This window comes from Sceloporus occidentalis, unplaced genomic scaffold, assembly GCF_023333645.1.
Source record: "Sceloporus occidentalis isolate IW3139 unplaced genomic scaffold, rSceOcc1.0.p SCAF_19, whole genome shotgun sequence".
Lineage (NCBI taxonomy): Eukaryota > Metazoa > Chordata > Lepidosauria > Squamata > Phrynosomatidae > Sceloporus > Sceloporus occidentalis.
Genome location: NW_028316999.1, coordinates 2,139,464 through 2,155,679, shown reverse-complemented (window position 1 = coordinate 2,155,679; position 16,216 = coordinate 2,139,464). Strand labels below are relative to the sequence as shown.

Below are 16,216 nucleotides of genomic sequence, written 5' to 3'. Positions count from 1 at the left end.
AAACAAAAACAGTAATCGCACTAGTATGTTAACCCCTTAAGGACCATCTTTTTTTCTTACCATGTTTGCACCAGAGCAGTTTTTGCTATGTCTTTATTCAACTGTGATTACCCACTAACTCATTTAGTGCCCCCAACACATTATATATTGGTTTTTCCCAGCACAAGTAGGGCTTTCTTTGGAAATAATTATATATAGCGTGACAAATGTTGGAAAATTTGGGTAAAAAGGAAACATTGACAGTTTCACCTATAAAAAACGATATATAACCAGTGCAAACGGGAAAAAAAACCTCCAGTATTTTGGTACATGAAATTACTGAAACAACTTGAGATTTGTATTCAGAAACACCAACAAAGTACAGGAATGCCCCATATCCATGGGTAGGGTATGTCTTTTAGGCTCTGCAGGTTAAAAATTGGAACATGTGCAATTTTGACACATCAGTTTGTTGGGTCCAGGTCTCAGTTGAGACACGGTAGATGTCCCATATTTCATTTTAACCCCAAATTAGACAGCTCAGTGAATCTAGTTAGGGGCATATTGGCCTGTCCCATGTAGCCGATTTCACACCAGCACCGTCCAAAGTTAGTCTAACAAAAAAAAAAAGAAAAAAACATCCACGTTGCAGTTTCAACGAGATATGTGAAAGAACAAAAAAAGGTCGTGATTTGTGTTCAGTAACACAGCAATACCCCACATGCAAGGATAAGTCATGTTTCTCAGACATTGTGGAGTCAAAACTGGAACACAAATCCTAGTAAGCCAGCGATTGCGGGGAGAAGCGTCTTTGATCACTCACTTTTTTTGCACGACATACCAGATATGTCACAGAACCAATGACCCGACTTGGGTATGATGCACCTGGTAAGTCACTGGACGTGAAGGGGTTAAGAAATTAAAACTAACCATACCTATAATTGATTCTTTCTTCAAGACTTAATCACACACACACACACACACCAACACATCAACACAAACTTTCAAGCCCTTTCAGTTTCTATAGTAACAACCTATTAGCGCCAGTTTTTGAAGTCATGTGACAATTAAACAGGCGCGCCAGCCACAATATGCTTAGTGCCCCCTATTTGTCATATCTCTTCTCCCCCAGCGTAATGGCTTACTAGTGTGTATGTGCAGTATACATTCACCATTAAAAAATAAAGAGGGAGGGGAGCACACCCTAAAAAGTGAAAAAAAACAACCATTCAGATTTCAGGGTTAATAGCATTTACTAGGTGTGCGCTGATCCCTTGATTTGTTGTGTACATGGTGGTCATTTCAGCAGCACCCTGGAATCCGAATAGTTTTCGTGCATATTTGCAGGTCCTGACCACACCTTGGGGTTAAGCACCCCACCTTCCACAGAGATGTCATTAAAGGTTAAAAGGTAGTTAAGTGCTCCTTGGTAAGCAATATAGCCATAAATATTAGATAGGACTCCCCAAACTGTAGTGTGACAGAATCACTGATATCTATGCATCAGAGAGGCGCTTTTAAGTAGTATTTGCGCTGATATCTTGCTTTGTTGGGAGCTCAAGCACTGGCTTGTGTGAGATTGCCTGGTGGTCAAAGTATGACCCCCCACATGTATGAGCAGCAGGCACTCCCACTGATTTCAATCGAAGGGCATTTCTGCCATTGATTGGTTGTTTCAAGAAAACAAAATTAGCGCAAAAAGCGGACTGTGAAGTAGGCGGTGTACCAATGCTAATATGCATTACCATATAGGAGAAACTGCATTTCCAAAGTACCAGAACGTGCATTCTTCATTAATGAGGCTGCATGAGACACTAGACTCTCCCTTTAAGTAATTCTGCAAAAAAACATTCCAGCAGTTGCTATGGTAATTGCACCAGAACTGCACTTTTCAAATACGGTTCAAATATTTAAGACTAAGAAAAGTATGCATTCAGTGTTTTAATAAGGTTCTGAGAAAACATTGGAGGAGAAAATGCCTGCGACCAATCGTTCTGCGCAGGTCACTGACAAATCCTGCGCACTGCATTCTTAGTGACACCAAGTCTATTTAAGTCATTTTATCCAGTACTAAAGATTAGCCTAAATGTGTGCATCATTTTCTTTATATAGTAAAGAAAGAAAGAAAAAAAAAAAACCACATTTGTCATATGTGCATATAAAGATAAAGATCTGCCCCAAATGTCACATTTTACATTTCAGCACACCAAATAAACTTTCACAATTGCGTTCACACAGCTTGTGTGCTTCTTCTCACAATTTGCATATTCTCTTTCTGAGGAACTTGCAGTATTTCCCAATATTAAAATTGGCCTTGATGATATCCCTGATTATTATTATTTGTTATTTTTGTAGATCTGTCCGAGAAGACCAAAACAGTTTTGCTGAAAATTTACTTTTTCACAGAAATCATAAAAAAACCGACATCGCCTATGGTCACCCCAGATTCCGTATCAGGAGCCTTTCCACCACAACAAAAATATAGCACAAGGCTTTATAGGTGGAGCAGACCCAGGAATCGGGTAGAGTTCCCATAATCGGGTAAAGTCACTCTACCTACTACAAAAAGTAGGCCGTCTGGGAGATCATTAAACGGACTTCTAAATACTATGAAACAGCCATGTTTATTGAAGATTAAGCATGCAAATGAAGCACCTTGACCACGCAGAAGTGACAAACTACATTACAAAGATCTAAAATTATAGAAAATGAACAGCCAACCAGATCACTCTGCTTCTTAAAATACATATTTCTATTTCAAGTTTATTCTCAAATTACCCATACAGAAGTGATTTAGTACCTTGAGCAAATGGAAAGATTTGACCCTATTAAAGTTCTTAATCTACAATAGACGATATCGGCTTACATGACAAGCCTGAAATTGAAAACAGGATGCACCTTTATGTATTACATCATGTTTGGTTTTTAATGAAGTGTCTATAAACAACAGAACCCCAGAAACACTTCTGCCAGGACCTGTTTCCTATAGCCTTCTATACAGATAGCCGACGAAAACAGTTTACACAAGTGAAACACATATATAACAAACCCTCAACTTTCTTTGCTCCTTTACTCTCGTCACGGGGACAAGCGACAGTTATCCGTGTCGCCTGATCGCAGGACGATATGCCTGTTACATGCGTGTTACCGTGGCAGTGAGGATCTGCACACCACTGTTTGTGGCTCTACATTAACCATAAGTTTCCAGCATCTGTAGAATTGTGCCCGTTATAGATGCGCATGTCTGTTCTTTGTTCTCATGACGTGCTGAGGTTAGCGCACTACACCCAAGGTATTATGCGTACACACATTCTGTAACGGGCATTGTCTGAAACTTAGATTGCGGTCCCGGTGTAAAACAATACACGCAACGTAGCATCGTGCAACTCTGTTTTATGCTGTCAGAACAGCGGCAGCAAGTCCTTCCGTACCGATCGCTGCCATTCTTTACACAGCTGCTATGTCTGACTCAATAGCAAAACGGAGCAAGAATAAATAACTGCTGACTAGGAAACCTATGCATTTGTAAAGAATAAATAGCAAAAGAATGAAACATTTCAGCTGACCGTGGCTCAGGCCAGCGTTTTACTTCACTTCGTCTACGTGCTAGTGCGTGAAATAGCGAGCGCTCACACTCCAGTCCTGTGCTCCAGAAAACACAGGTGGGAAAACGCTGCTCGGTTCTCCTCTTAATGTTCTCTACGTTACAATATACAGATTGTTAGCTTGCCACAGCCGGACCCTCTTTTCCTTCAGTAGCCATGTTTCCCGTATGTTAACCTGATTTCTATATCCCCAATTTTAATGTTCTTAAATTACACTGTCCCCTATTGTAACAGTGAAATGGAATCTGCCATTGCTCTATAAATAAATAAATGCAATCTAACTACATACATATACTATATACAGATACTGTATGAAGCTACCAAATATAATTTTAGATATCACCACCCTTTCCACCACTTGGCTTAAATTAAGTTAACATTGCAGTCAAGAACCAGCAAGAGCACAACAACTTTGCGACATTAATTTACCAGCAGATAAGAACCATTACACCCATCTAGTCCACTCGGTTCTTTCTTGCTATAAAAAAAACCCACAACGTATTGCGTCCCTGGCCTTGTCTTATAACCAGGGTAGTCTTCTGCCGATCCAATGGATCTACCACTTCTGCTGGGAATCTGTTCTCTTATACACTACCATCATACTAAATTACATTTATAGCAGCTTTTAGATGTGTTCGATTTAAAGATGATTCAGAATATTTAACAATAAAATGTTCATACATAAAAAAACTGACCTGGGATTTCTGATATTTTAAGTCTTCTGACTCATTTTTCTCATCTTGGTTGCTTTGCTCCCGAACATTTCTGTAGCCCAGGCTGGGTATGACATATTCCACTCCTAAATCTAAATCTTTCATCTTCTCTTAGCATTGATGGCCTCAAGTGACACAGCTTTCGCAAAACTTCTACAAGACAAACAAAATATTGAAGGAAAAATAGCATTAAATATATACTAATAATAATAAAAAAATTGCGTTCATTAGGAGTCACCACTACACAGTGGAACACAAAATGTACGATCGCGTTCGGCAGCAAAAGGGGTTAAACCAAGCTTTCAGTCTGAGCTGCATTTGAGAAGCGATGACATCATCACCCCCTGGACATGAATCAGCAATCATGAGATCATACAATGATTAGAATATTCAGTGAAGGGCATCGCAGTTTCTCATAAAGTTAATAGACCCCTGGGCTACGGAAGACAAATAAAAAAAAATTTTTTCTCAGAAATGTTACCCACGAAAGCCAATGTAATCTACCCAGAATGAAACGTGTACCGTGTTTTTTTTGTAACAAAACCTGTTACAGGTCACATGACTATACAAAGAAACAAGATCGTGTTTCCAGACAGTCACGCAATTTCCAGTTAATAACCCAGACACAGGTTTTTTTTTTTTATCATCATAGGTAGGCCCTTTGTGATCGCTGTCATTTAAAACCAGAGAAACAATGTTCTTTAAAGGGAGAGTCCCAAAAAGAAGTGGGTTTTGATTTAATGTTTTCAAATGATCTTTGTCCGCACACCTGTAGGCTGTTATATGCTATTTTGAGTGGCCTTTTCCTGCTCACAGGCGGGATTCTTTATGGCTACATTCCATACCTACTTAACACTAACTACAGCATTAGAAACATAATCCCCCTAGTACCGACTAAATATGCCGGGACACTATTTCTGTCATGTAGATGCTGCTAGAATGTTGCCATAGAAACTGAGGAAGACTTTTCGGTTTCTGTGATTAAACACCAAGAGGAAACGACAGATCAGCTAAAGTTTATTTGGTTAATAAGCGAGTATCTTTATCTAAGTGGAACAGCAGCTTTAAGTTGCTGTGTTTATCCAGTAGACTGGGCTATGATGACAAAGCCGGAAAATATTCACATTATGCAGCAAAGTAAAAAAAGTTATGAAACAGAAAATGCAAAATCCAACAAAAAATGGCGGGGGTTTCGCAGAAGGGGAAAAAAACGGAGGTGAGCAAAACACAACAAGAAGATAGAATTTATACATGACTGTGCATGCCCGTCGGCAGGCGTACAGAATCACACAATCATTTCTACTGAAAATCCTTCCACTTATTCAGTCTCCCATTACAACTTCACAGCAAAATTCAATGTCACCGCTAACTGTAACATAACCCAAACTTGTTCCACCGCCCCTGGTACACAATCTGATATTTCTTGACATAAATCTGGGGGAATCAGAGAGATTTTAATGAAGATATTTTTCAGGTTCAGGGATCTTTAAAACTTGCATTTGTATAGCAATGAGTGGATCCCCCCCATTCATTAAAACGAGATCTGCGGGGGGAAAAAACAGACGCAGAGCTCCCCCTGGTGGCGGGAAACGGGACAGAATGACCAGCAAAAAATGGGAGCACCGATAACGTTAAAAAAACCCAAACGACAGCTGCACCTGACAGGTGACAAAGGCAGGGATGCGGACACCGGCTCCTAACCCTCCCCCCTCCCGGCTGCTCAGAGGTACTTTATACACCCAATGCCCGGCGTTTGCTGCCGGTCAGTGTGCGGGGACATGCCCAGACTAATATCCCTATATGCAATATGTAACGGGGAGACCTTGCCTCTCATCCGGCTGTCACCTCGGACACACAGCGCAGGTCTAACTAAAAGAGGAAGGCCACAAATTCCCGCTGAGGTGACTGTATATCGGGGTGAGCAGGCTCCCCGTTTAGTAGATAGGATGCGGCACCAGCCATCCTGCTACCTACGGCAGACCCATCGTCTGGGGTATAAAGCCATGAGGGGGCGCACCTAGCAATAACAAAGGGCGGGGGGGGGGTGAGAATGACGCTCGGCAGGCGCCTTCGTAACGGTATGATTAAAACAACACCCACACACGCCGTGTAACCAGCGAAACAGAAAAAGACCCTGCACCAAAATGCTGGCTTTCACTATAAACAGCTATAGGGTGTTTCAATGAGAACAGTGACATTCCGCGAGTAACGCGTAATAAATGACCTCTGGCTAGCTAAATGACAGCTGCGACCTATAAGCCGGTTGTACCGGCACCTATTAGTAACGTCCCCGTGTCGCTCCGCTCATTACCTGTACGGCTTTGAAGGCGGGGGGATGAGGACAGATGCTCTCACAAGCTCTGCTCCTGTTCCTTCCACTGCGGCTCTTCAACTCAGAAAAACAAGCAGCCGGAGACTGGGGGAGTCCGGGCACAGCAGCAAGGCGCCTGCGCAAAAGGCTCGTAGGCGGGGCCGTGACTGAGGTGTGACGGGAGTTGTAGTTGCATAAAATTTGCTTTCCCAGGGATAAATGAACCCTCGGACTTCACTTCCCGCAAAGCTACGCAGAGGCAGGGGCATGTCTATAACGGATGGCAGAAAGGGGGCGGGATTACGCATGGCCACACCCAGTTCTTGTTGCTGCGGTATCACGCTCTGGAACGTTCTCCTGTGCAGATCCTAGAATGGTAGCCATTTTTATCCCGGGGCGTGACGGATGTACCACTATGTCGCTCTAAGGCTGGATGCTATTACAGCATCGCTCTGCAGTATTAGCCCTGGACTAGGTCCAGGCCTAAAGTGAGCTGCATAGATGTAATAATTCATGCTTTTGTCGCATGAATTATTTTGTCGAAAAAAAAGCATCTGTGTCTTTGCAACATTTAAAATAAAAACACGACACAGACATTGCATAAAACAAACCGTGGCCTTTATTTAGTTCACGTATATCAAAAAATACCAAATGCAAAACCAACCATCAAACAATAACCGTTTATAACACTACCTCAGACTACACCAAATTATTAACTGTACCAAATCCGCCCTGTAAGCCAAAATGTATCATTCCACCCATTCTGCAGGCAGCAACCATCACCCCAATAAAACCAAACTTATTTAGGGGTAAGAAGGGCGTCCTCTTCCTCTAGTCCTCCATAATGTCACCTTGTCTCTCGTTCCTCCTGCTACTCACCACATGCAGTAGCTGTTCGCCTTAGGCAGCGAAATTTCACCTAAAAAATCTGTCTATAACTGTTATTACTGGAAAAATAAATAAAAATAATATAAATCGCGGGATTAAAGAGTGAGAGTGAATTTTTTTTTTAAATGTTACCTACTGACGTGTCCCATACCTTGGCATCGCTGACTTCCCCATGAACCCACATGTTGCCCTGTACTAAAGATACAGGTTTTTATCAATTTAGTTCCACAAATGAGGTTTAACACTTTGAGGGTAGACTAAGAAGGTGAACGTGAAAGGTGTTGTCTTGTTTGAGACAAAAAATACACCTGTTAGACCCCCATCTCCAGAAAGATATTGACATTCTGGATTGAGTCCAGAAAAACGTTACTTGGACGGTGAATGTTTTGTTCAATAAAAAATGTCAGGAAAGACTAAGCTACGTGTATAGCTTGGAGGAGAGAAAAAAAACGAAACATGTACAAAGTACAAGAGGGACGTTTATGGTCATTATGGATGGCCACTGCCCAAAAGAGAGGGGTAACTTTAGATTTAACCGTACCTGACACTTTCACAATCCACCAACAGGACCCAGCGCTACCACTTACGCTATCCCCTAACCCCTAAACCAGGGGCGTCCAACATGCGGCCCGTGCGGGATCGGCAGCCAGGATCACAAGCCCTGCCGCTTACTTGTGGGAGGGGCTATTCTCTGCTCCAGTCCTGCCTCCTCTGTGGGGAGAACGAGGGAGGCCGCGCCCCCTGCTGAAGTCTGTGAGCGGCATCGAGAGAGCTGTAGTAGGTAAGGGGGTGGGAGAGGTTGTTTGAATGAGTATGCCTGTGAGGGAATGAATGTGTGAATGAATGAGTATATGAATGAATGAGTGTGTGTGTGATAGCATGGATGTGTAAGTGCTGGAACCTAGGCATGATGGGACTGTGATTGCTATTAGCAATCACACTCCTATCATGCTAAGTCAGCCAGTACATGCTGAAACCTGGCTAGCTGCCCCCCTTGTGTATTGATGCTGGTAGCAGTATTGGGTCTGCACTTACAGCCAACCTGTACCAGCATGTTCTGGCTGACTTGGCATGATAGGAGTGTGATTGCTAACAGCAATCACAGTCCCATGATCAGGTTCCAGCATTTACTGGTTGCCTGGGTATAAAGAGAGTGTGTTTGCTGTTAGCAATCACAGTCCTATCATGCCAAGTCATATTGTTGATTTTTTTGTCCAATTGTGGTGTGTTACTTTTAATAAAAGTGTGGTTACACACTAAAATTGGACAAAAATTACTGGTACAATGCCCAGCCAACCAGTACATACTGGAATCTGGGTTTGCCTGAGATTGCTGTTAACTTTTTGGTGTGCAACTTACTTTTATTAAAAGTGTGTGTGTGGGGGGGTCATTTTCAGTTTTGGCTAAGTGAACCCTGAATTTTTGGTTTTGGTCCAGAATTTTCATTTCGGTGTATCCCTAAAATAAATAGAACTATTTTATTTTTACTTATCCAGAATCCTGAATTTGTAGTCACAAAACTTTCTAGGCCCAGAAATCAGGGAGAGGAAAAGTAAAGGTTTTGTGTCATTTACTTTATTTTAATCTGCATATTTTATTAAAGGCCATATTTTCACACAGGGAAAAATGAGTGCGGCCCGCGCACGTATACAATTCTGATGAAGTGGCTCACTGCAGAAAAAACTTGGACACCCCTGCCCTAAGCTAACCACGATTATAAGACAACTCTGATTATAAGATGACCTTAATTTAGGAAAAAGAAAACTATGTACAATATAGGAAAAAACTTTTACTAGTAAATAATAATTCATGTAAACTATTTTTTTAATGTAATAAAGACTATGAATGAAAAAATGCATTCATTTTTTTTATTTCCTTTAATTTGCCAACCTGCCCCCCCAGTTGCCAATCTGCCCCCCGGCTTGCCACATTGCCCCCCAGCTACTAAACAGTGTTCTAGTGTTAGTTTTGCTTGAAATCTATTATCTGTATTTTATTCAGCCTTTATATATCATAGAGGTAAGAGGTGTATTGTATTCTTTTTAAGCTGCCAATATATTTGTTTCACTAAGACTTTCCAATCTGTGCAGAATAGGTAAAACATTTTTGTTATTTTACTGATGAACAAAGTGCACTTTGTATTGTTGCAGGGCAGGGCTGGCATCCTTGTGCTAATAGGGCAAGCCTAGCCAAGTGGCCCAAAGCATATTTTAGCACATGGCACACCCAATGTACACCATTAAGTTTGGATTTATAACATGCGTTTGCCAAAATGGAATGCAGAGAAACTATATGCTGTTTGGGACAGCAACCCCCATTCTTAATGTATTTGCCATTGCACCCTATTTTTAATGCCCCCCTATTGTCATACTTGAGAACTTTTGGCTACCCGGAGCCTTCCCTTTCGGGACGCGGCCAGGACTGCCCACTGACGTCGGTGGGCAGTCCTGCTGATGTCAGTGGGCGGTCCTGCTGATTTCACCTGGAAACACCCCTAATTCAAGGGACAAGACCCCACTCCCGCGACCCGGAGGATTCGAGTCCTGAACCGGAGAAGTGGTGCTTCACCCGGCAATCTCTGGGTCAAACCCGGAGAGTTTCCAGGTATGCCTATTGTACTTATTATACAACTGCAATTATGGTAACTATAAAGTGATAAGTATATCTGTTGGCACTAAAAAATATAGTATATATGTACATATATATTGTGAACTTTTGGTAAAGCACCTTTCACCCAAGTAGTTATTTGTGGAATTGCAAGCAAAACACAAGAGCCTTCTTGCCTACCCATGATCCTCTGTTTGAGAAGCTGCTTCTTTCAACCTGCATTCCTCTTGGAGGTTTGAACATAGCACCTCCTTGCATCATGGATGATGTGGTATGCATTGTAATCACCTAAATATCGACGCACTACATATAAAACACGTGCCCCAGAGAAGACCGCTTTCACATTTTTCAAACTTCTATCTTCGAAAGTGGTCTCATTGTGTAGTCTTCCTCTCAGAAGATCTATCGCTGGGTGACTCCCTAAGAAAGTTTATTTCAAAGTTTTGGTATCCTGCAGAATGGTGTGTAGATTCTGGGCACATTGCCACTGCTTTGTTGGTGTCACAATAATGGAGTGGTCACAATTTTTGCAAATACAAACATATCTGTTAGCACTTATAGTATCTGTATACGGAAAGAATGAGTACAGTATACACCGATCAGCCAGCACAGTATACACCGTATACAGCCATAACAATATAACCACCTGCCTAATATTGTGTAAGTCTCCTTTTTCTGCCAAACTGCTCTGACCCAGCAAAGCATGGACTCCTCTAGACCTCTGAAGGTGTGCTGTGGTATTTGGCACCAAGACGTTAGCAGCAGATCATTTAAGTCCTGTAAGTACCGTGGTGGGGCCTCCATTGATGCTTCCTGGTGCCATGTGTTCTCCTGGTCACGCACACGGCCATCCACGTGATGTAAAAGAAAACATGATTCGGCCCGCCCATGACCCTATCGCCAGTTCATTACTTTTCCTTCCTTGGACCACTTTTTATAAATGCAGACTGCAGATCGGGAACACCCACAAGAGCTGCAGATTTGGAGATACTCTGACCCGGTTGTCTAGCCATCAAAATTGGCCCTTGTCGAAGTTGCTCAGATCTTTACACATGCCCATTTTTCCTGCTTCTAACTCATTAACTTTGAGGACGAAATGTTCACTTGCTGCCTAATATATCCCACCCACTGGTAGTCATAATGTTATGGCTGATCGGTGAATTTGTTTCCATAGAACCACAGCACATCACAAGGAATATCGGTGCCAGAACAACTGCAGGCTTGGTGGCTACATTGCATTCTACATTCCGTAGCAGTGAAAATACTTAACCAATAAATAACCCATGCTAAGGCATACTAGTACAGAAGGAGAAAAGAGCCCTGCTTTTGCGAGTTTACAAGCTATTGTGTGCTTGAGGGGAAGAGACAATAAGAGAGGTGCTTGGCTTTTACAAACTTGATAACCACAAGCTAAATATGGACAACTCTGTGCCTAGATCTTGCAGGTGGGGAAGACTAATGGCTTCTTGTATGTCAAGTGGCTGCACTGGCCTGGAAGTGCAAAGGCTGCTTAGTTATCCCTAGTCTGGCCATGAGATTAAAAGTATGATGGAGGGTAAATTGTATGCTTCTCTAAATAGGTGTTTGAAGTAGGAGTAGACATTCTAGAGAGTTGGTAAAGAATGGGTAAAGTCCTGATTATGTAGGAGGGGAAAATAATAATAGTAGAAGAGAGATGCAAGTCATGGGAGGAGACTGCAGGCTAGTTTGTATGTATTAGCAATAACACAGAAGGTTTATCACAGTGAATTGTCTAATATGTTGAGAGATGTTTCTCAGGTGAAGGTTGCAGGATTTGAGGAGTGACTTAATATGAGGGGTGAAGAAAAGATCAGAGTCAAATGTGACACGAAGGTAGTGAACTTGGTCTGTTGAGTGGATTATGGCGTTCAATGAGATTTTTTGAGATACCAGAAATTATGGACAGAGGAGATTGTGGAATAGCCAGACGCTCAGTCTTTGAGATGCTAAATTTAATGTAATGAATCATCTTCTATGACGCAATTCCAGAATGGCAAATGGTGAGGTGTGTACAAGTGGAGATGAGAGGTCAGGAGAGGAAATGTTGATTAGCATGTCATCAGCATTTATGTGGTACTGGGAACCAAAGGAAAAGATTAGTTATCCAAGGGATGTAGTATACATGGAGACATGTGGCAGAATTGAACCCTGAGGAACACCAACAGAGAGCGACAGGAGAGCCGAACATGGAGATGCTAAAGGGAATGTCTGAGAGGTATGATTTGAGCCAGAAAAAAAAACATGTCAGATGCCATGAGACTAAAGGATCTGCAGGAGAACAGTGTTGAAAGTCTACGATGATAAGCAGAGGTGAAGGAACCCAGAGGAGAGATAGGAACCACTGAAATGACCAGAACAGGCAAAGTCATGGAATGTGCAGTGTCAAGAACAGGGAATCAGGAATTCAATTCCCAATCAGGACTGAGTCATGAAGCAAGCCGGGTCAGAACCACTATTGGAAACATCAGAAGCAAAATCAGAAGTAGGAACAAAGCTACTGGACAAGCCGGGTCAAAACCAGAGCCGAGGACGCCAGAGCCATCACTAGCCGGGTCAAACAACACTAAATGGATCAGACTGGATACTTATTATTATTATTATTTTCCTTTATTTATATAGCGCCAACAGTTTATGCAGCGCTTAATACAATACATAAATTCAAGGGATATGACAAGACAAGAATTGACAGACTAAGACAAACCGATACATTTGGTGGAGAGAGCCCTGCTCGCAAGCTTACAATCTTAGCAACAACATCAAAGTAATACTTAAGGGCAGGATCAGATTAAAGGCCCCTACCTCAATTGACCCTGGTTTCCAGGGTCAATTGAGGTCAGGAGAGCACGGGCACCAGGTAAATCCCCATGGTGACATAATTTGCATGCACATGTGCATGCGCCCAAGTTTTCTAAATTAGATTAAATAGAAAATAAAAAATTTTGTTAATAGAAAATATATATATTTTTTTTTAAATTACATAAACTTAAAAACATAAAACATCTTTTCGCTAAGCAAAGAATTTGTGAGAATTTTAAGAGATGTGCAAAAGAAGCACAACTGACGCAAAAATAGCCTAGATGGAAAAACACCCTTTGCATCTACCATGACAATTTCCAAACTTTTATGTGTTCTGGTACTTATGCCCTTTATACATGTTGTACAGTACAGTTGCTGCAACCAGTGTCACGTCTTACCTCCGGGAATCCGGCTGTACGCTTGCCGTCTACCCTCCAAGTTGCAAAACACTGTATGGCAAAATGTGTTTTTGAACGATCCAGCTTTGCAAATGTTTTCCCCATTCCTTGTAATGTCTTTAGACTGTGCAGTTGTTTAGCCATCTGCCACACAACAGTATCCTTAGCGTCCTAAGACAAGATCAGGGTGTAACTGTTACAGAACTTTTATTTTGGTTTTCAACCAGGTCAGTGACTACAACCTCCACTCTGTAATGACCAGGTAAAAATCAGTTTTTGATCCCATTGATGTAGGTCTTTTAGTGCCATAATCTCTGAATAAAGAGTTTGGATGTGACGTTACAGAGGAGGGGGAATTAGCATTCTGATTTACAGCATTGCTGGACTAGGACACTATTTGACATAAATATGTTTCTATATGAACATACGGAAAGTTAGTCAATACGATATGTGATGTTGGACAATAGCTATAAAATCACAGACATTTGCATTCTGTTAAAAATATTTAACAGTAAGTATTTTTAAAAACAACAATATTAAAAGCTCAGTTTTACCTTTTTGTGGTTTCTTACCTTATCCGTTTCTTAAAAAAAATATTATTATATACCAGGCTACAATTCTTATTACCAGTACATTTCTTTGTGCTAGTAATGTTGAGTTTCAGACATACTATATTGCAAATTGCAACTGCTAGACTTGGTTTAGACTTACTTTTCTTGAAAGAACCAACAAACTCAGAAAGAGAAAGGAAATTTCAGAGCCAATTTACCTACTGGGATAATCCAATTTTAATGAGATTATTTCTGTAGATAAACCTGCCAGAAAGGATTATTTGTTATAAAACATGCATCTACCTTGTCCTCACCTTTTTGTTCATATGTGTAGGGATAAAAGGTATAAAAATTAAACGAAACTGGTAAGGCCCTAAAGAAAACCCTTTTAATATAAATATATATATATATAGGTAAGCAGGAATCTAAGGTGACTAGGCGCCTCCTCCCATATGCCCAATTCACACAATTTAAAAAAATCTAATCATCAGCCAATCAAGGTAATTAATGAATTACTACAATAAACAAATGATTCTTAAACTCAATAGAATATTATGTCATTCAGAAAGAGGAATACATACATTACAGAAAGTGTGTGGAAAGCACTTTAATGTGAATGTGACATTAAGAGGTATATATTGTCATATGCAGGTGGTAAGAGTAGATGTGTCTTATGTGTATAAATCAGGGCTACCCTTAGACAGGGGAGAGTGGGGTTATGATGTCATATACTAGCTTCCTGCTTCTCTCAGATCTGCAAGTGTGGGGAAGAGCAAGAGCCCCACATTTTTCTGGGACAAATTCCCCACTAATTTATCTTGCCCTGGGCACCACAAGGAAGCCCCCATACCGATTTATGTCTTGCAACCAGTATGAGGTGTGTGTCTAGAGGTTTGTGTGATAATATTTGGCAGGTAAATAATCTAATCTAATGTACATTATGAGGGTATGTAGTGGGGGCCCATTCCAAAAGTACATACGATTATAAACCCAGGAGATAATCATTCTATATTTATATATTTCTAATTCCAGGAAATTACTATGTTGGCAGTTTAGAAATTGGTTTGCTACCCATAGCATGGGAGGGCTGGCAAATGAGCAAGAAGGCAATTGCTTCCATGTACATGCGTTTGGACACAGAGACGATTATTATTATTCCAAATCAAAATGCTTCCACTTTCCAGAACCTCCCTTGTATGAATTATGTGCAACGACACTACATTTCCTATAAATGTTCCAGGACTCTTAACTGAGGCATTTTATATGTTCACTAGCTCAAAGAGAACTTCTTAGATTACTGAATGTGTTTGTGGCCTTGATTTTGGTTGAGTTATGAATTCTGGGAAGTATATCAAAACACTTAAGGCTTTCACGTTGTGTTAAGGATTGTTGATAGCATCTATGGCCTTTTTAAACTCAAACGTTATAGCTTCATAAAACTTTGTACTTTTTCTGTCTACATAAATATACCGTATTAAATAATTGCCCGTTAGTGCTATATTGATTTAAATATAAAATGACCCAAACATCAAATTTGGTCCTAAATACAAGGCACCCTAAGAAGAAAACTAAAATAATTGATATGGCTAATTGAATATTATAGTAGTATATAAAATGTGTGTGTGTGTGTGCGCGTGTGTGCGTGTGTGTGTGCGTGTGGAGGGGGTTGTAGATATTTTTGAATAACATTTAGCAGTATTCTGGAAGGGGTTAATGTCTCCCTGTTTCTCTCTCAGGTCTTCTCATAAGTTTGACATTGATAAGTAGCAGCCGAACAGTTCAAGTGAGGCTATGTAACCAGCAAAACTTGAGTACAAACATTTAAATACCATCTGAAATTACAACTTGTTGATCTTACTATAGAGCATCAGTGACCACGCCACTTCACGAGGTGTGTGGCAAGCAATGCTAATTTTTAGGAGGGTCAGGTCAGGTTAACATCGAACGTACTTTTAGAGACAGGCTGGCAAAAATTCAGATAAAAGAGCCGTGTATAAAATGTTAGAGAATCATGGTCCATTAGTGAGCGAGTGTTATATTACTGTTTGTTAATATCATGTAGTATATTTTTTTGTGAATTCAGCAACTTTTTCTTTATGCCAAGTGATGTTCAGTGCATACTGGGTGACCTTTATGAAGCCTGTAAAAATGCAGGCCATTATTGAATTAATCACCATTTTCCCTAATGCTGATAAAGGATTGTGGTTTTAATATCAGGTCTGTGAGATATCCTTTTTGTGGTGATGATTTCTTATGACCTGTTGGAAGGATATTTAATTACATCATTGATTTAATAAGGTCTAGACCTCAACCCATGCTACTCTGTGTTACCTGGCAAACACTGGTC

At 40.8% G+C, this 16,216-nt stretch overlaps 1 protein-coding gene across 2 annotated transcripts in view; it reads right to left on the bottom strand.

Annotated features, from left to right (window-relative positions):
* LOC149302296 (ATP-binding cassette sub-family C member 5-like) overlaps positions 1 to 4,402 on the bottom strand; it is a 45,508-nt gene extending 41,106 nt beyond the window's left edge. For both annotated transcript variants that reach the window (XM_089482479.1, XM_089482481.1), the window contains exon 1: positions 4,280 to 4,402. In XM_089482479.1, the coding sequence (XP_089338605.1) occupies positions 4,280 to 4,402 (123 nt within the window). The remainder of the gene's footprint in view (positions 1 to 4,279) is intronic.
* Positions 4,403 to 16,216: the final 11,814 nt, after the last annotated feature.